The 22,468-nt window shown below is 33.9% G+C and overlaps 1 protein-coding gene across 1 annotated transcript; it reads left to right on the top strand.

Moving 5' to 3' along the window:
• The first annotated feature begins 10,523 nt into the window (after window positions 1–10,523).
• On the top strand, window positions 10,524–11,621 carry LOC149535966 (F-box only protein 6-like). The gene has a single exon (XM_089805290.1). It carries the CDS (start codon window positions 10,524–10,526, stop codon window positions 11,619–11,621), a length of 1,098 nt encoding a protein of 365 aa, XP_089661416.1.
• The last annotated feature ends 10,847 nt before the right edge of the window (window positions 11,622–22,468 follow it).

Genomic DNA, 22,468 nt, shown 5'->3' with positions numbered 1-22,468 from the left:
TGAATATTATACAACATAAGTTTGTATAATGCATTAAAAATACCTTATATAAATGATTAAATTTCTTAATATGTTATAACTTTATGTATAGTTAAAAGAATTAGGAACTAATAAAATAGCAATAAAGTTACTAACATATATACATATTACAAAATTAATCTAGGAAAAATAAGTGATGTAGATGGTGATTTAAAATTTAAAAATGACTCCTATTTTAGAATTGGATCAAATTAATGTAAAAAGAGAATGATAAAAATAGAAAATAAATCAAATCCAACATAAATTAAAAAATCTGATTCTATACTGTTCAAATTATTTCTACACTAGATGTGCTAACCTATAATGCTGCACTTGTAATTTTTCGGTAGGTGACGAGGAAAAAAAAGTTAGAACATTGCATAACATACCTCCAAAATGTATCCCAATGCTTGCAATGCCTTTGCAACGGTAAGCACCAAAATAATGTTTGGAGTCTTAGAAAGGTCTCGAGTGACCTGTTCCATTAACATTAAAGGAAAATTCTAAAAACATGAGGAGGGTCTTGAAGATTGAAAAGTGCAAAGCAGAACACAATTCCTCAAATGTTGTGGTTGATAACTAAGTACAAAAATATTAGTTACTTTTGAAAAAAGGGAACCTAAAATTAGCACGTATATCATACCAAAAGCTATATAGATTGTCTAGGGTGATAGAAGGCATAATGCAACAATTATGACAGTAAAAACAAGAAAAAAAAAAGTATTTTCTAAATGTCTTCAACATGACTGACTTTGATATCTTATTACAAGATGGTGTATACAAATGTTAGAGTTGACTTCATCATAGAGCCAACCCCATATGTTTTGAAGAGTGACTCTAACTACCATTTGAATTGATGCATAGATAGGATACAGGCAACCAAGAGGAATTTAGGCTCCTGAACTACCAAAGCTAGCAAAGCCACTTTTTGAAGACAAGTATAACAACAATTAATTTTTTCTAGTTGTAGAAGGTGATAGTGAAATAAGTAGAGGATTGAGAGTATCTTTTCCCTGTAAAATTAATTGGACAACTGTAGCACACATTGTGTTACATTCTCCAAAATAGATTCTTATAAAATTCAACGTTTAGGATCAACAGGCAATTTGCCACAAAGTGGGGAGTACCCCTCTGCACCAGTTGTTGCTAAGAGGGTTAGCTCGTCTTACACAATGATGATAGATAATGATGTTGAGGAAGCGCTTGGACCTTATCAAGATAAGCACAGGACATTCCCAACCATGTGGAGAAAATCTAAAACACCATGGGTAAGATTCAATGAATATACTCTGGTATTCTAATACTATTTCACATTGTGGCTACAATTGTCAATAACAGATTTACATAAGAAGGTTGTGACCATATTCTTGACAGATTTATGATCAATTTATTACAGATTTATGGTGCTTTAGCAGTACACTACTTACCATAAAATGCTAGTATAAATATATTCAATGTTCTTAAAATAACCAAAACCTCGTTAAATATCATAACTGAAAACAATCGTGATGTAACATACATAAGAAAAACAACATAGAAAATCATCTTGTTGAAACCCGTAAAACATGAAGCTTTCATGGATTCAAAATCTGCACATGTCATGTTCAAGCGTTAAAAGTGTGTAACCGAAAAACATTGCTTAGCACAGGGTACCCCATATAACGATTCATAAATTTTACCTATTCCTATAGCCGCTCGCACAAAAGGTAGCTTGCGAATGCACCAAAACGCCCAGCAAATGAAGTAGAAACAACATAAAAGTAGAGGGGAAACTGTTCTTCTTTGCTATCTGCTCAAGATGTCAATGCCAACCATTGAAGAAAATCATGCTGCCCCAAGTTTAATATAGCATACGACATCAACTAGAGCCATTAATGGATTGTTTATCATTTTGGGCAAACATTAATAAGGCTCTAATCACTTCCACCGACCCAATACAGGTGAAAAAATTTAGGCGGTCCAGGTATCCAACAGAGCACAGAGAGGAAGCAGCATATGAAGTAGCAGAAACCAAATATTAGTGATCATTTATTACACAGATATATCTGACAAAGATTTTTGGCACCACCTTCTAATTTCAGCCTAATTTCGATTGAAGAAAAAATATTTTTTTCCTTGCCAAAATTCTTGAGAACCTATGACATGGTAGAAAAACTGTATTTTAATATGTTTTAAATATAATCTAATTGCTAAAATTTTAATACAACTTAAGGTTAGAGAAAAATAATCAAAATTCATTGGTTCAAAAAACCAAACTAATAGCATTGAATAAATGCATAAGTATTCTTGCCTTTAGGCAAGAACTAATAAATTGAAGGGTTTAGTTTCAATTCTACATTCATTCTTTGTATAAATTTAGTGCAATGTTTTATATTAAGAAACTCTAGATCAATATGAGATTCAATTAGGCTCAACTCAAGACATTCTAGATGAGAGGGTAACAACTTATCATTGTACTATAGGTTGTTTTTCAATTATCTTTATTATATATACTTATTAATGAATTAAGTATATTTAATATTTTTAAATGATAATTTTTTACTAAAAAATAATTATGTTGTTTTATTTAGTTTTTATTTTGATAAAGTAAAATATGTTTTCATTATGATTTATTAATCTTTATATAAAGTTCAAATATGAGAGTCTCTAGCACTGGTGTTAGCTCTTTGGTGAAGCAAGTCTTAGGGCTAACTCCAATAGTTTTGATCATCCATGGTGTAACGAGTTTTTACTTAAATTAATTATAGAAAATTACCTATATAAAAATCGTGTATGAAATTAAGTTCCTTTAACTGTACTTGATTAGAGTGTGTATTTAATAATATTATAATTTCTACTTTAGCTCTCAAATTGTGGATGATTAGAATGAATGCATTATGAGTATTTAAATAAAAGGAAATAACATAATATCATGTAAACTTGTGTTTACTTCAACTAAAGCATCAAAAGTAAAAATGGGATGTTAGTCAAAGTAAATATTGAAAAGGAGCTCATTATTACCATAAAAATGAACTAGAATAAGGTTTTAAAAATAGGAGATAGTTCACAATAGACAAATGTTCGACCAAACACGTGTGAACATAGAACTAATAGACAACTAGAGTAGAGGACCCATCAATTGACCACCATAAATCTGCACTTCTCAAATTCCTTCATAGAAATTTCAAATCACTCTCATTTTTACAACTTACGTGGAAAGTCCCTTGCACTTCTCAAATTCCTTCATATAAATTTCATATCACTCTCAATTTTACAACTACTTACATGGAAAGTCCCCTATTAAAAGGTAAGATTTGGAGGCCACATCATCAAAGGCAATGCTACATTAGTATTCATTTTACTAAAATGGTGGTAAATCATTTTATGCGCACTAAGTGACATTGAATGATACACACACACACACACACACACACACACACACACACACACACACACACACACACACACATATATATATATATATATATATGATTCAATTATAAATAGACATTGTTAAGAATGACAACTTTAAACTTATAACTATTATTATTATTATTATTTAAAATGTAGTCAAAATTATGTTGCATTAAATCAACAAGTGATGTGAGACACCACTTAGGTAGTAAAAGTAAATAGAGTAGACTAGCACTTGCACCAGAAGGAAGTGCAAGGGGTACATCGATAAGTATTATTAAAAAGGTGAATTAAAGATATTGTATAATTCAAGAAAATATTTATATTTGATAGCATAGGATCAAGTTTTTATTATTAAAAAGGTAAAAATTCACAAGTAAACTTATAAAGTTTAAAAATAAAATGAAACATTTAAATTAATTGCTCTATTTTTTTATTATGTAAAATTTTTATCATCTTTTCATATCATAGAAATTGCAATTAATTTTATCATGGTGAATTATAATAATTTAACCATATTCAAAGAAAAATTATAAAAATAATTATTAATTTATAAAAGTATTATAAGATAATGAATATACTTAATACTTTTTAGATTACTAAAAAACCTATGTTATTACAATAAGATTTTTATGTATTATTATAATAGTTTAATCTTGAATTTTAAAAAACATTAAAAAAATAAGTAAATATAAAAGAAACTCAGTATGTTTAATTAATTTTTCTATTAAAGAAATAAGAATAAAAATAATAAAGTATAAAATAGTTCAAAAAGTAATACAACTAAATTAATAATTATCAAATATTTGTATAGAAAATAGACAATTTAATTGATCCTATTCTAAAATTAACAATTCTAAGTTTTCAAATAGATCATTTGGTTTCAAAATTAAATCACTTTGTTTGAAAATTGAAAAACTATTAATTATATAAGTTCTCAAATAGATAATTTGGTTTGAAAATCAAATCTCTTGGTTTGGAATTTAAAAAAAAAAACTATTAATTCTCTGAGTTCTCAAATAGATCATTTGGTTTGAAATTCAAATCACTAGGTTCAAAAATCAGAAAAATATCAACAAAAAGTAATATTTACTAATATTACTTCTTTTTCAATTAAGTGTCATGCCACACTGGTTGAGCACTTGTTGCCGAAATACTTAGAAATCGAACAAATATACTCTATAGATTGAAATTTTCCTTCCCTTTCTTCTAAACCTAGTTTTGGTATTTTCGCAAGTACTTGGATTGTTTGGGTAGTTTTTAGCAATGAAAGGAATGGGGAAAAGCAAAGTATGCATGGCCCCAACAGCCACAATAATAAATGTATGGACTATAACAAAGGCAATAATGGTCATTTAAAAGCTCACCAACATTCAATTAATTTAGTATATCTCATTCGCAAATCATACTAATAAATTGGGTTCAGGAACAACAATCTCAGAAATTTCATTTTTGATGGAGTGTAAATATCTTCTATCGAGAAACTTAATCCAATTAAACATGTGAGTGCTAAAGTGACTTATACGAAAGAGATAAACATTGGCCAAAATACCTAAGTTGAAGGTTGGATACGTGTGAAAGAGTTACATTTGGTCAAAATACCACATCCAACACCGTGGATGTGATCTAGACCAACAAACAAGGCTAGTTGTAGGTACCAAGTGACTCCAACAAAAGAGAGAAACTGGCTGCTGCGTCTAAGTGGATGACATCCTTAAAGAGTTAAAGTTTGTTAAAATACTTCATCCAAACATGCTAAAATACATACAAGAAACAAGGACGAATGCAAGCACACAAGAGTTTGTGAAGGGAACATCAAAAATCAAAGATCAAGTATGGACCATTCCTTTACATCTAAAATTCCCAAATTAATATTAAAACAAATTTCCAAATTAAAAAAAACTTACTGCAATTGAATTATCCCCAAATACGAAAGACCGAATGGGGGACATTAACCTATACCTAATTTTACAAATATTTTAGAAATTATATAGACATATTTCTTCTCACAACACATTTAACTCAAAACAATGAGTGGGATATAAGTACTAATAAAAGCTTATATGTTTTAATTTGAGATATTTAACTTTATTATGACATATCTTTTTGACTAAATACTCAAAAAATAATAATCAACATCTTAAATAATGACTTCAAAAATTTGCTTCTATATTAAAGTCACCAATCTAAATACATTTTAAAATATTGAAATAACTAAAAAATTAAAAAAAGAAGCTTTGAACAACCCAACCCAACATCCTTTTGACACCATTTTAAGTTCAAAAGTCATCTCATCATTTCAATTTCTCCTTCTAAAAGAACATATTGTAAGAAAAAATAAGAATGTTGAGATTGATTTGTATAATAAAACAAGGAAGAAACATTTAGATCTCAACTAAGATGTGACTTATAGTTGCCATCTTCTGAAACTTTGAAACTTCTAAAAACCAATGATTGAAGAAAACTTAATGCGATCTCATTTTAACTTAATATAAAAAGTACATGAAACATCACTTTGGAGGAGAGCAAGTTCAAAGTGTAAAATACTGAGTAGGTATTGCAAAGAAGAATAAAGAGGCTATCATTTCTTAGGACTAGTAGCTTATGATAGTGGATTCAACATTGAGATCTCTGGTGAACATTGGCAAGGGACATAGTTAGACAATTTAAATCGTTTCCTATGCTTTCCCCAATTTTAAGTGTTGTAATATTGATCTCCCTAGAGTAATACAATAGGGTTTAGGGTACTATGCTTATGTAATAGGCACCATCATTCTACTTAAGCCTTAAAGCATTAAGTGCTCTTGTCAAGTTCAGTTCATACATAAAAAAACAATGGAGTAAATGATGGTTAGGAGGTAATGACAATAGCCAGTGGCTAACAACATTGATCTCACCACCAATTTTGGGCAAGTCCTAAGACTTTTTCCATGCATCTAACTCTCTACACCTTCCACACAAGCAATTCCAGATGACAATTTTGTTTATTTTCTATTGCATTTTTGTATTTCTATAATCTTCGAATTCATGGATAGCAACAACAAATATTTCTCTCAGCAAATTAATACCAACGAAGTGATTTTAAAAAAAAAAAATTTGGGCAAATGTGGACGGGGCCACAAACTATATATAAAAATAGCTAGTTTGATAACTCCATGGGGAAAGAACTAGGAAAAAAACCCCATTTCCTTGTTGAAATACAAAAGAAATAAGCAGAAGAAAAGCAACCCACAAAAGATTTCCCCTATGACAACACAAACTACAAAGGGCTGCAATTGGAGACATTAATTTGAGTCCTGGATAAAAAGTTCTGCTAGAACAGGAAGGGCAGACAGAATAATTGGATGAGAATTAAGATTGGGATGTGAAGCCGAGGCAACAAACTCTACATGTTGATCATCACATCCCATATTTGCTAAATAGTCGGCCACAGAATTACCTTCCCTATATATATGAGATATCTGATACTCTCGAAACGAATCCAATAACCCCCAAATCTATTTTAGGATATAAGTAATTTTCCAATTGAAAGAATTTTTTGAGAGACATGCTTTAATTATAATCATTGAGTCACCCTCAATATGAACTGAATGAAAACCATTTCTTCTTGCTAGTATTAAGCCAGCTAGCAAAGTGTGTGCCTCTGCCATATTATTTGTCCCTGGAGGTAAAGGTTGAGATTTAATTGCTAAAACCCTTCCACACTCATCTCTAATGCAAGCTCCAATTCTTGATTTGTCTGGGTTTCCACGTGATGCATCATCAAAGTTAATCTTAACAAAATCAGATAACAAAGGAGTCCACTTGACATTTGATCTATCAACTTTGCCGGATAATTTTGGATTTGAATGAGTACCCATAGGAATGTGAATAGCTTTCCAATCATGAATAATACTACTATCCCAAGCTGATAAATAGTGATTAAAACTAACAGAAGCAATTGAAGAATTAATGCTTTCAAATATAGATTTCTCAATCTGATCTTGCACCTTGCTCATATGTGAAGAAACATGATGAAAGATATGCTTGTTTCTTTCCCACCAAAGTGCCCAAACAATAGCTGAAGGAGCACACTTCCAAATACCATGAAACATTGACTTAGGATAAAACAAGGGCCATGATTGAAAAATATTCCACAAGCTGTTCGGAAGTGGCATCTCATAATTGAGTTTCTTGAGCACATGTAACCAACACTGTTGCGCATAAGGACATTGTAATAGTATGTGATCTGCAGTCTCCCATGTTTCTTCACACAAAACACACTTAAATGGCTGAGCTATTGAAAGTCTAGACAATTTATCACTAGTTAAAATCCTTTTTTTTAAAGCAAGCCAAGTGAAACAGCCTGCTTTGGGGAGCACAACATTATTCCAACAAAGATTGAAAGCACGATGTGGGGGCCTAATTTCAGCCAGATTTTGTAATGCTTTATAACCTTCTTTAACATAGTACCTACCATCTTTAGAAGGAGCCCCTCTCACTACATCCTTATCTCGAGAAAAATAAATATTTCTTTCCTTAAAAACTCCCAATAAAAAGGAACATTGATTATTGTCCAACTGTAAGGATGTTGGATTCTTCCAAATACCCTTGCCTGAGTGTAACTCAATTGCAACCACAAAATCAATCAATTTTGAGCCCCAATGTTGGTTAGTGATATGCATGATCTCTAAAGCATGGGGAGAGTTAACAAGAGGTGGGAAGCCCAACCAAGAATCTAACCAGAAAGAAACAGATAACCCGCTATGTACTTCCCATGTGATGTAGTTGAAGACCACCTCTCTTGAAGCCATCATAAAATTCCAAATTGCTGACCCCTTTGGAGGATTTGCTAAAGTGAAGATATGCAATGGGTCATCAATATCCAAATATTTCTTACGCATAATAGAACACCACTTGCTATCTAGTTTCTCATATATAAACCAAACGAGTTTGCCTCCAAATGCTTTATTTCTACTTAGAAGTTCATACAAGCCCACCCCTCCTTTAGACTTGGAATGAGACATCTCTTTTAAAGATATTAGGGGAATCTTGTTATCCCCAGACATATTATCCGACCAAAGAAAACTTCTAACTAGTTTTTCAATTTGGCTAATAATAGAGGCAGGAGCATTCAAGATAGCAAAAAAATAATTTGGAATTGCTGTTAACACTGTTTTGACTAATAGGATTCTCCCTGATAGTGATAGCCATCTTGCTTTCCAAGCTGCAAGTCTATGTTTTATCCTCTCAATGATGTTGTTCTAGTAGACAACTTTGTTTGTTCCCACAAAAAAAGGAATTCCCAAATATGTTGATGGAAGTTTACCCACTGGAAATTGTAAAATATTTTGGATTTTGCAAGCCAAAACAGACTTTGTGTTGAAATTTTTTTTTTTTTAATTTGAGCTGATTAACTTTCTGACCTGAGGCTAGTGTGTAAGCTTGGAGGGTTCTCTTTATCTGTCTCGCTTCTTGAATGGAGGCATAACCAACGAAGTGATTGTTATTCCAAAGGGAGCCATTCATTTTCTTCAAAATTTGGGTGATAGTCTAGCGAGTTTGATAGCTTCTTTTAATAGTCAAAATCCAAGGGTTGTTGTGACTCCATTTGTTAGCTTCCGTACAAATTTGGGATTCCTCTGATGATTCTTGCCAAGGTGTTTCAGATCAGTGAGGAGGATGTCGGCAAAATTAGAAAAAGTCTTGGTGGCAGCTTAAAAGATTCTATTTTTTAACTCAATTTTTTTTTTTATCGTTGATAATTTAGCCATTAATAAGTGATATTGTAGCAATCCTGTGATTCCGCTTGGTTTAACAAATGTCAAATACATAAATATATTTTCTCTTTTGATTTGGGTATTTCTTTTAATGATTGTTCAGTTGGCTGAAAATGACAAGATGGTTGATAATATAAATGATCTTAAACTAATTTTTGATATAGGTTGTGGAATCATGGAGAACTATATAAAAAAAATTTATCTAATCTTTTCTAATGAATAGTAGCTAAATCAAATCTTTTCTAACGTTATATTCTATAAACATATTATATGAGGCAATTGATTCTTTATTGCTTATGATTTTTGCGAGAAAATATTGTGCAAAAATGGCGAAGGGAAGTGATAGAAACAAAATAATTCACTATTTAACGACCTAGTATGTAACCCAAATATATTTCCCAAGTGCAAACCCGTAGAATCATAGCTGGTGTGTTCATTGAGATTAGATATGTCTATAACACTTAAGTGTATTATTAACTTTTCCAAATAACCAGCCAAATTGTTTTAAATGCTTAGATGACATCGAAAGCCACATCGTAGTGGTAGATCCAAAACAATCTCCAAATTAAAGCACACTATCCCTATCTAAAAACAAATTTTGGTTAGATTTTGTTCAGTTGATTATAATCTAAGAATTAATGGCACTAATTTCAACAGAGTAAAATTAGAGGGAAATATCATGACAGAGATGACCATCAAATTGGAGATTGGAGAGATATAATAATTGCAGATTGGATTGGATTCACCTTGATTTGATTGGCAAACCTTGATTTGCCTGGCAAACCATGACCAGAGAATAAGATGGTTTAATGGTGTGAGACAACTTCCGACTAGAGGCAACTCTAGAAGGAAAGCATAAACCCACTTAGTAAAAATAAAAACAAATAGAGTAGGATAGGAGATTGCATAAATTAAAGAAAACAACTTTAGTGCAAAATTTGACATTTGTCAAATATAAAACTAAGGAGGACCGTTTCTTGCAAGCGAGAGCCAGGGAAGCTTCGAAAATTTATTTAGTTATAATTAATGTCAGCGAAGGTTCAGTTTTAATGAAGGCTTGAATGGATATATTAAATTATATTAGTTTTGTTTCCCTGGAAGGCTTCAATTTGAAGGCAGCGGCTATGCAGCCACAAAAACCGTTTTGCCGCTTGATCTATTTTCATAAAGTCTTATTAAGCCAAGAAAATGGTATCCCCCTCAAGAGTTAACTAATTTTAAACAGCCGGCGAAGGCAGGCTGTGTTGTGGGTTGACTTAATTTTTAATCGGAGTTTTAAGGGGTTGCTTAGGCCCTTCCAAGTGTGGCACTTCCATAAATATTTGCCCCTCTCTAATTTAAGATCATCTGAAAATGAGGAAGCTCAGAAATGGTGAGGAAACGATGTGGTCAGATTTGCCTGAACATCTGATGGAGAGAATATTTGAACTCTTTCCAGTCGAATGCTTCTTCCGTTTCAGGGGTGTTTGCAGGGGATGGAATGCTCTGTTTTCATCAGAACACTTCAATTCCATTGCAAGAAACAGCCAGCCATTTCTCATTCTTTGCCCTTCCAAAACTCAAATGCCCTCGCTGATATATTCCTTCATCACCAACACCTGGCGAACCATTTCTCTGTCTTTCATTTCAAATGATTCCCCCATCAATTTCAGAGGATCTGCTTCTGGACTTCTCTTGGCGGACATTAACATCAATTCCTGGTTTGGCTATAATTCTCCCACACTGTTTGTTTGCAATCCTTTTACCCAAACGTACTCCACGTTGCCACAAATGGTTTCTGTGAGTAAAATTATGGCCAAGACAATTTTATCAGCGGGACATAAGATGGAGGAATATACAGTCATGGTTGTGGGCACAAGCAGCAACGGTGCAGTTGTAGTGGAAGCTTATAATTCGACTACCAAGGCATGGAAAATTGCAGGCACCATTCTTGATGTGGTTATAAGGAGCGAAAGCCTGTTCTTCCTGAAAGGCTATTTGTTTGGTTTGACTGCAACTGGGGGGGTAATGGCCTACAATGTTGAACAGGGGATTACTACTGTCTTGTCTATGCCCACAGCAGACGCCAACACTTTGAGGGCTCGGCTTGTTTGTTGCAAGACTGGTGTGTTTGTAGTTGAGTCCATGGAAGAAAATCACTGCTTGAAAGGCATAATTGTGTGGGAGTTGGTCTGTGAGAAGATGGAGAAGGAAGATTATAAGTGGGAAGAGATTGGGAAAATGCCGAGTTGTTTGTGCGAGGAATTTAGGAAGAGTTCCAATTCAAATTGGTTTGAATGCGTGGGAGTGGGAGCTAAGATCTGTTTCAGAGCAAATGAGAGCATGGAAATACTTGTGTTTGATGTGAACATAGGCTCTTGGAAATGGCTTCCCAAGTTTCCCGCAGAAATGGCATATGTGAGCATGAGATGCTTTCCGCTGGAAATTATGCCCGGTACCGATTTCTCTTAACTTTGGTTTTGGTTGTATTTTGCTAATGATATGTGGGACTAAGTGCAGGACATGCCAGATGTAGTTTCTGCACGACTTTTTTTAATTATTTATCTTAAATAGCTGTTCAGCTCAGTGAATATAAGTGGCAGGTAAAGATAAAGTCCAAGAATATTCGAGGATTGGCTTTCCATTTTCTTGTGGGCCATCAAACCGGTGCCGGCTGCCCCAACTTCTGCCGGATGACCACATGTACTGAGAGTGTCCTTGCTGACAGTTTTAAAGTTTTTTTTATGGAGGTTATTCACAAAGACGTTTTAGGTATCCGATATGGGCTCACGTGTCTGAAACCTCTTTGACTAAGAGCCAAGGACTGAGGAGCATCCACGCTGCCAAATTCTCCCAGGACACGATCCTGGCCTTATCTCTTTTTGATGTCTTTGGACCTTGCACTCAGCAAAACTTGATCCTTGGTGGGCTCTTTGTATCTTTTAAGTTTTACTTGGGTATCCAATTAAATTCATGTTTTTCTTAAATTCATGTTTTTCTTAAGTTTTAATTGCATATCCAATTAAATTCATGTTTTTCTTATGGTTTTTTTACTCTTGAAGAGTAAGTGCATATTTTGATAGCCAAACATGATTTAGTAAAAAAACCATAAGTATAGAGTTTTATTGGATTATAAAAATTGGATGGTTATACGATTAAGTTCTTCATTAGTGTGCATTTTTTTATTTGTGTCTAGAATTCTTTTTAAGATGCTTTTACGCATGTTTTTATATATTTTTTTAAAATTAAATAATCGATAGTTCAAAAAGATAGGTACAAAATCAAGAGAGGGGAGGCGAACCTCAACCTCCTAGTTCAACTGGTAATCCATGATCAATCAACTAGCACAATATGTAACAGTTTTGGCGAGATTACAAAAAAGGAAATTAGATAAGCTAATCCAAAGTATCATCACGATCATCAATCCATGTTGTCCATTCTAGCTCTCCTTCCATACAAACAGCTTTCTTCCGTTCAAGAATATGAGCAAAAAAATCAAGTCTATCAGAAAAAGGGCCTCTAGTATCTCGCATCTCCTTAATCAGCTACTTAAGGGTTTCTTCAAAAGCAGCCTGGTCATCAATAATGTTGGCCCATTCCAGCCCATGCTTCATTCCGTAGATGAACATCGTAGCGTGCCCATCACGGAGAAATCTTTTCAGTTTGTCTTTTTCAAGTTTCATAATGCAGCACACCTACGAGACAATCTTAAAGCGTATGAGTTTCAAATGAAACAAAGTAAGGGATCTACCAACATATTGGAATTTGTCCTCATTTCTACTTTTCCAAATAAACCAAAGAATATGAGAAGAGAGAATATTCCAAAAAAAATTAGCACCCTTCTTAAGACCGGATATGTTTCCAATAATAGTATCTAGCATAGAGACATGATCAGTTGTAGATATTCCAAAAAATTTCCATATAATCCTAGCAAAATGACAAGTAAAGAAAATATGTCTTAAATTTTCAGGAACCCTATAAATAGAACAAGAGTCAGTATCACCAGTTTGATTTTTAATAGGAAGTCTATCAAGAAGAAGTTGCCATTTAAAATGTAAGATTTTGGGAGGAATACGAGACTTCCAGAATCTGTCAAGGATTTTGTGCCATTCAAGAGAGTCCAAATTCATATACCAGGTGGTATTCAGGTGTGATAAAATAGAGTGATCTTTATTAAGCACCTTATATATATATATCTTTAGCTTTGATTTTATGTAAGAGGGATCCATCATCCCAACGAAAATATAAGAATTTATGGGAATCCACATCACATCTACGAGGAAGATTGAGAGGGCGACAGGCATTAGCTATCATATTATAGGTACGTTTATGAGAGTCAGGAAGATTGAACTTAAGCCTAATATCTTGCCAACTGGCAAGGTTGTCATTCTGCAAAATATCAATAAAGCTCTTGATACCATGATTGTTCCAATGTTTAGCAGAACACCCTTGAGTCATGGCAAGAGGCTTGCCATTATGTTTCAGATTCCACCAAATAGAGCGTTCACCGTGGATAGAATTATTGCTATCGAAGTTAGAATTATAAATAAAGCCCCTCACCAACTCCCAAGCCTTCCAGATAGACTTAAAAACCATGGAGCCTTGAACAGAGACAGGGAACGTCCCAGCAACAAGATCAGCAAAGGGAAGGTTCTTCCAGTATTTAGCTTGCTTAGAAAATCCAAATTGAATATTATTTCTAAGAAGAATTTTCCAAGGCTCATGACCATCAAGAGCCTGAAAAATCCACTTAGCAGCAAGAGAAACCCCTTGAATCCTAAGGTCTTTAAGGCCTAAACCACCTGACTTCTTATCAATGTGACACCAACTCCATCTAACAACATGTTTCTTCCTATTACCTTTACCATCAGACCATAGGAATCTCCTGATGGCCTTCTGAATTTCAAACAGTTAGTAATTACTAAACATCCAGACAGAAGAAAAGTATATACTGTAGGATGACAAGATTTTTTGGCACACCTGCACTCTACCAGCAAGCGAAAGCACCCTATTATCCCACTTGTAGAGTTTCTTCATAATTCTATCCTTAACCCAATTCCATATGTCTTTGAGGGAAGGGGAGATGGAAAAAGGAACCCCCAAATATCTAACAATCTTATGAGGTTCGCCCCATGAGTAACCAAATTGGAGAAACCAATCTGGAGGTTCCTCTTTCCATCCAAGCATGATAGATTTGAGCTTAGATATACAAGCACCTGAGATGGTTTCAAACAACTTGAGTTTCAGATTAAGACGTTGAATATTAAGACAAGATAATTCAAGGAAGAGTGAGGTATCATCTGCAAATTGGATATTAAGAAGCTTAGAGTTGTCAGGGAGGGAAATCCCATTAACTTTGGGAGAGATAGTATCATCTTTGAGGATATAATACAAGGCATCAGAAGCAATAACAAAGAGAGCAGGAGCAAGAGGACATCCCTGTCGAATGGATCGAGACAGGGGTATAGGATTAGATAAAAAACCATTAATTTCAATTCTAGCAGAGGAATCCTTAAACAACACTTGAATATATCTAGCAAATTCATCAGGGAATCCAAAGGCCTGAAGGATAGAAAGGATGAAATCCCATTCGACCCAGTCATAAGCTTTCTCAAAATCTAAAAGAAACATAGCAGAATTCTGATTTGAGGACTTAGCCCACTCCATTGACTCCTAGCTAGTGACAAGGTTTTCTAGAATATAGCGTCCCTTGATGAAACCAATTTGGGTGGGACAAATGAAGTTGGACAGAATATTAACAAGCCTAGAGGCCAAGGCTTTGGCCAAAATTTTGTATGAAACGTTAAGCAAAGTAATTGGCCACCAATTCTTGATTAGAAATTTGTCTCCATCTTTAGGGATGAGCTTAATAGTCCCCATATTGATAGAATTACCAAGAGTGTCATGATCATAAGCTTCTGAATATAAATCAAATAGATCCTTGGCAATCCAATCAATATTGGATTTGTAAAATTTAGTAGGGAGGCCATCTGGCCCAGGAGCTTTATCCTTTTTAAGAGCAGATATAGCATCAGAGATCTCCTGAACTAATATCCTAGCCCTAAGGATGGAGACATCACCCTCAACAATTTTTTTAGTAATGAGCTCCTTGCATTTATTCCTAAGATCTTTGGCATTACTGTTGTCTTCAGAATTGAAAAGAGCTTTGTAAAACTGCTCAAAGGCAGCAACAATGTCATTGATATCACTAAGCTCCTAATTATCCATAACAATTGTATCAATTTTCTCTTTTCTCTGTTTTTGATTAAGGTAATTAAAGAAGAATTTGGAGCCTTTATCCCCATATTTCAACCATTGTTGACGGCTTCTAATAGAGGCTCCAATGGTTTTAATATGTTGATGCTTCCTCTGAGAATTTCTAGCAGCAGAGACACATTCAATATGTGATATAGAGGAGGGATTAGCTTGGGCATCTAATTCAGCAGATTGAAGGTGATCATTCAATTCATTTTCCACTCTTCTGTAATTTTTAGCCTTTCTTTGACCTAAGGTTTGAAATATTTTCCTCCACGAGGAGACATTTCTATTCCATCTATCAACTTGAGAAGAGAAATTATTAATAAGATTGAATGACCTAACCATCTTAACAACAATATTAGTATCTTGATCATTAAGCAAGGATGTGTTAAGAATAAACTTTTCATTATGATGAGCACTAGGAGCCAGAGCATTCCTTATGTTAATAAGAGCAACTATAGGAAGGTGATCAGAGAGAGTAGAGGAAGAAGCAAAAATAGGGGATTGTTGTTGGTTAGGAGAGAATGAAAAAAAGTCAGAATTAACATAAAATCTATCAAGCCTGGAGTAAATCCTTTTAGACCCTTGCTGAAAGCTACACCATGTGAACCACAGGCCAGAAGTATCCCTTCTACGCCCTTCCATAGGATCAAATAGATTAAGTTTATGTTTACAGCGATCCCAATAGAACTTCTCTTGATGTTTCCAAGCAAAAGGAAGACCACAAGACTTATCATCTTGATTCTCAACCATGTTAAAGTCTCCGGCTAGAATCTAGGGTATGTTGGCTAGATTATGAAGCCAATCCCAAAGAATGGTCCTTTCTTTAACCTCATTGGGAGCGTATATGGAGCAAAATCCAAAAGATGTGCCATTGAATTCAATTACAACCCAAGCCACATGGTTACAAGGGGAGCTTCCAGCGGAATTAATATATCTTCCCCAGTAGGGATTAATAAGCAAGGCGACACCACCCTTCCCTTTAGGATGATTAGTGCAAATTTTAATAGCATCCCTCCAGATGAAATCCAGAGAGGAATTAAGAAGAAAGTTAACAACTTTGAGCTCTTGCATCATAAAAAAATCTATGTTTTTATGCCCCAACAAAAATCTCTTGATGATAGATTTCCTATCAGGAGACTCGAGGCCTCTTATATTCCAAGATATGCACTTCATGATGAAGAATGCATTAAGGGGCCAGTAAGAGGAGTCAAGATTTCTCTGTTCTTCTTTTTATTTTTAGAACCTAAGGGCCTGCCCTTTTTCTTAGAGGCATTAGGTCCCATGAGGGGAGCATCCTCATCCTCACTAATATAAGACTGAGAGTATTTAGACTGGGATCCAACTATGTCAAAATCCCCAATAACATGTGATCCATCCAAGTTTTGGGTCAACATGCAATCAGGGTTTTTGTGGTTCCCAATAATACTAGAACCAATTGGGGTTTGAGACTTGGCATTGTTAGAACCATTGTTAGTGAGAATAACTTCAATGTAAAAATCATCATCCAACTCTTTAAGGGCAGGGATGGGGGGGCTGATGATGTTATCATCAGAAGGGGGGACTACATTCAGGTTAGGGCACTCCTTACAACTAACCATGTCTGTAGGGACTTCACTCATGGTAACATCACCAAACCTACCATTGCTTAAGCTCTGACCTTCCAAAATATTTTTACCAAGGAACCTTTCATCTATAGAGTGTCTATCTTCAACCAACAGCATAGGAGATGCCAGAGCAGCAAAGGGATTAGATTTAGAAGTAGCACGGATTTGATCAAGGGCCAATTGTTGAGCATTCTTTTTTCTTGGTTTCTTATTTTTCACTGTTTGAAATCCCTCATTATCCCTCAAATCAATTTTCTGGTAAAAAATGGCAAGGTGTTGAATCTTGCTAGATTGATTAGCTATAGGGTTATTAATGCTAGGTTTAACAACACCCTATCCAGTGTGAGAACTAGAGGATTTATCAAAGTTTCAAGTGGAAATCGAAGCATATGGGATAATAGCTAATTCTTTGTTGTTAGGGTAACCGTTAGCTATGTCCCCCTGATTTGGTTCAGCATTTTTCCTATTAATGATAGGACAATTCTTTCGGATGTGCCCTTCTTTTTTACACAAAAAACAAACATTGAGACCCCCTAGAATTTCAACCGGCCAGGAAATAGTTTCACCATGAATTTTCAAGGTAAGTTTTTGGGGAATATCAACCCCTGGTTTAAGAGAAACTAAAACCCTAGCATCAAGATTAGCCACAAGTCTGGAGGTTTCATCGATTATGATAATGGTACCAAAAGGAGCAAGCAATTGAACAAGGAATTTCCAAAGGAATGGTGGAACTTCTTTTAAAATGATCCATCTGGGTGAAGACAGAGCAAGGACTTCTTCGCATACGACATCATGAGACCGAGCCAAAGCCCTAAAGGAGGTTTTTTCGACATTCCAGTACTGTCATTTTAGGGCTTTGACCTGAGCCTCATGATTATGAAAAATAATAATGAAAAGCCCTTTCTGAACCTGTCTACAAAAGGAAATTTTAAGCCCTAGTTTCAAATTCCATAAATTATGAAACCAATCGTCTACAAATTTTCTAGGAGGGCATTTCTCAATGTCAATGCATGCAAAGAAAATGGCAGTGTCACAGAGCCGAGACTTCTCCAGAGCAATTTCCTTAAGCATAGCATCATTTGGCGAGACAACAAATTCACGCAAACGATTGGGAGATTCCCTACCTTCCTTGAATGATCTCTTCCCTCCAACCACCTACACAAATCTTGCATCAATGGAGACCCCATGATTACTGGGTGCCATTGTCTCTGCAAAAGTCTTCTTTTGAGGCAAGGTTGAAGGGCTACGGCTAGGGTTAGAAGCCAAGGGTCGGGTTTCAACACCAGAAGACAAAGTGGAAGAGCCAGAACCCAAAGGCACATTTAAAGGCGATGGAGATAACATAGTAGGATTGGGATTAATGGCGATAAGGGAGCCATCGGAGCCCATCTCCATAAGATAGAAAGAAAATGCAGAGCAGAGGTAAACAAAGAGTTAAGGAAAGAGAAAATCAAATCGAGGTGGAGGAGCGTTCTCCTCCACAAATGATCACCACGCCCCCAGGGTAGGTGCTGCCAAAGACAAAAAAAAACTTGCAAATCAAGTCTCTGTAATTTTCTTTGACTACTTTTCGCTGCAAAGATCGCTACTTATTGCTGCTAATTACGCTGCAATTTGCTCCTGTTCGAGATCATTTCCTTGATAAATATATAATCTGGGTGTCGTTGCCTGACTAAATCAAATTCGCTATTCAAATTCTACTCATTACCACTAAATTCGCAATGTCTGATCCATCAATTTCCAATGACATCGTTTTACTTTTGGAAGTTGAATTTTCTTTATATTATTTTTTGATGGAAATATGTTCACCAAATAAAGAAAAGAAAATATTTCATATCTGCAAATTAGCAACCATAGAAGACTTATATTCTTTTTAATCTAAAAATTAAAATAACATTTGAATTCATGTTAATAAAATTTAACAAATTGAATATGAATGATATAGAATGTTTATTAATTGTTCAATAAATTATATGAAGTATCTAGTGTTGTACATTTGCCAATATATAGCCTAAAGTTCAATTTTTTGTTTAGTTTTTTTTCTAATGTAGAATATTTTAAAATTTTAATAAATAAAATTTGTAAGACTCTATTCAGAATGTTATAAATGAAGTAAAATTACATAAAATAAAATTTTCACAATTCAATCCAAGATTCTAACATCACCATTAAATAATTATCTTAAAATAAACAATTGCACATCAAATGCCTTATCTTACACATAAATCTTGAAAATTAAAATGCACATTTCATTCACACAACATTGTTTTAACTACATGTTAAAAAAATTCAACAATGTACTTATTTCATAGTAAAATAAAAACATTAGAATATGACTCTAAATGTTGATTAGAATGCTATATTCAAAATAATAATAACAATATTTTAATTATTGTACCACTATTGAAGTAAAGACACAAAATAAAATTCAATAATAAAGTCTATTATTATAATAAAAATAAACTACAATATTTTTAAAAATAAAATTTAAATTCATTTCAATTGTAAAAATAATGAGATAATTTATGAAATTAATCTTTTTTTACTTTCAAAATTTTATTCTAAAAACATTTCTTCATATTCAAAATTCAAAATATAAAATATGATGTAATTTATTAAAAATTATGAAATGCTTGAGTTGTTTCAGAGTAAACTTTATAGCTTTCAAGGTGAAAAAATATTTATAAGTATATATGACTCATTCAAGTTAAAAAAACATTTAAGTATTGGGAATATGATTTAAAACATTTATAAATAGTAAGCTCAACGTTAACAGAAATTGATTTGGGGATTAATCCTGACATGTTCGTCCCATCAATCTGACATGTCTGTCCCATCACTATGAACTGTCTGAAAGTTGGCAGAGAAGTTGGGGCAGCCGGCCGGTGCCATCAAACCCTCACTTGAAAACTTCGTGAAGGCCCAACCGATGGCTGCAAGTATTTTCTCTTAAAAAAACATTTGATTGCTTATGATATCAATTCGTGGTCAAAGATATTAAATGGGATTAAAAACAAATTGAATTTATGTATGTTGTGCTTGTGAACAATAACATTTATGGGAAATGAATATGTATTTTTTTTAAAAAAATGGTTTACTCACATGGCTTTACAGCAACAATATCTATAAACTTACCCAATATGCTCTCACATAATGCAATTGCATGGCATCACATTGTAAGTTTGCTCGAGCAACATAATCTTCACTGGTTATATATAAGATTATGCCTCTTTCTATTTATAACCATACTAAAGTAGTTACACTATGGTGATTACATTACAAAACTTGGAGTATACATCATTGGGAAGATAAGGATGGATCAAGATCGTACAAGTTTCTCACATTCTTTGTAGAGATGACCATAAGGATAAATATTAGAAATTGGATTGGAATAAGGATTGTATTGCTAATAAAAAAAGGTTGGTTCTAGCAAGTTGGAGTTCATTATGTTGATAAGTTGGTCGATGAGAGAAATTACTTCCACCAGGGTGGGTGTAAGAAATTAGATTGAGAGCAAACAAAAAGAGTTCCTGATTGCTAAGGAGGATGTTCTCTATCCAAACCTATATTAAAATTAGCAATGTAACACTTGTGAGTCAAATAAGAGCATTGGAAGGTTCTGTTTAACTAGAACTTGTATTTGACAGGTCCAAGGATCACGCCGATTATTTCCTTGTCGAATCAATTTAGAATAATTTGAAATTGGAGAATCAGAGATGATAACAAGGTTTACAAGTTTATAGATTCAAACATGGCTAATGTGAAGGAGAAAGAGCAGGTTTGTCCATCAGAAACATAACTTCTTAACATTATGAATTGTATATTTCTTAAACCTTTATATAATAATAGCATCAACAAATCCCTTGATGTTCTGAGTTAATTTTTCATTGAACCAATTTTTTCCCTTCACCTTTTTATTTTATTGCATCTTATTGCAGGCACTTCGTCATTATCACAAGGGTGATGACAATTCAAATTCAAATATCAATGGCACTACTAAGAAAAATGAGGTTTTCCCACCATTTTGTTAAACTATTTTATTATGTTCTCAATTAACTTCTTTTGTAATTTTTGTGTACGAATTCCTCTAACCCTTTACTGTAGAGAGCTATGCAGGGGACCAAGTCTAACACAATTAAGTAAAAGGAAGTTTCTGAACTACATTTAGGAATCAATTATGTTTGTTACTGGAAATGAAAACTAGAGTATCCAAGTGACAATAAACTCGGCAGGTGAAAACTAGTGCAATAATGATAGTTAAATGGTAAATGGGTGATATTGGATATGGTCAACTAATTCACAAAATTGGGCTCATATGGATGGTTAATATACATGTTGGTGCCCTCCTTCCAACTCTTGATCAATATATTAATGAATTAAGTTGAAGAGATTATTAAACTTTAGTTCCCAACATTTTTATTGCCATGAAACAATGCCCATTTATGCTTTCTTGACTTTTGTTTTTCCCAAATACATCATGAAAGCTATTGAATGTAAGGCATTATTGATTCTACAATTTCCATATTGATTTTAACTATCCAAAACAACACTTTTAGATAAAGTGGTGATATGAATCCAAGGTTGTGCAAGGGATAATCATATCTTAATGAAATACATAACTATAAAGTTTGGAAAGGAAGAAAAAAAAATTATCAACCAATAAAAATTTGGCACCAAATACATTTGCAAATTTATGCTAAATCTATTCAATGTAGAAATGAATAATGTACAATGAGTGTATACATGTAAAAAAGTTGAAACTGAAGATTCCCCAGAAAGGGTAACACACAAATTGGTTTTCCTAGACTTATGCATCTCCTAGATTGTTCTCTGAAGGTTGTGTGGTTGTGCTTGGATCATTGAGTTAACCACACTTGGGTCATACATGAAGGATTGTCAATGCTTGTGTGGAAGTGCAAAGTGTTGCAAAGGGTTGTTAATGCATGTGCCAAGTCTCTGAAGGTTGTGTTGATGTGCTTAGATCAGTAAATCATCCACAATTGGGCTAGTTTATTAGTATACCATAACAATATCCTTCAATTAATATCTCTTCTAATGTATGAAACATAATAGGAGCATAACCAAAATTTTAATAAGCCTTAAAAAATATTCAGTGTCAAGCATAAAAGCTACCAAAACCAATGTCTTGAGTTTGACCATCTAGATAAGATAGTTGTATGCGTGAATATGTGGCCTCTGCTAACACACACACTTCAACACGGTCTTTATTTGCGGATTCATCCCAGAATGAACATTGGATTGTTCATCCAAAAATCAGCCGGCAAGGCGACCTGTTGCCTTCTATCTAAAGGGAATTGCTTGTTAGATATCCTCAGATTTGAGGTGTTAAGCAACCAGACCCTCTACGAACGAAGGATTTGAAAGAGAATGCGACTAATCTATATGAGAATGCAAATTAATCTAAAATGGAGTATGCACATTTAATCTAAGAAC

Source organism: Cupressus sempervirens, chromosome 10 (genome assembly GCF_028749045.1).
Source record: "Cupressus sempervirens isolate cs-2001-9-10 chromosome 10, ASM2874904v1, whole genome shotgun sequence".
Taxonomy (NCBI): domain Eukaryota; kingdom Viridiplantae; phylum Streptophyta; class Pinopsida; order Cupressales; family Cupressaceae; genus Cupressus; species Cupressus sempervirens.
Note: the sequence above shows the minus strand (reverse complement) of the source record. Positions and strands in the feature narration are given on the sequence as shown.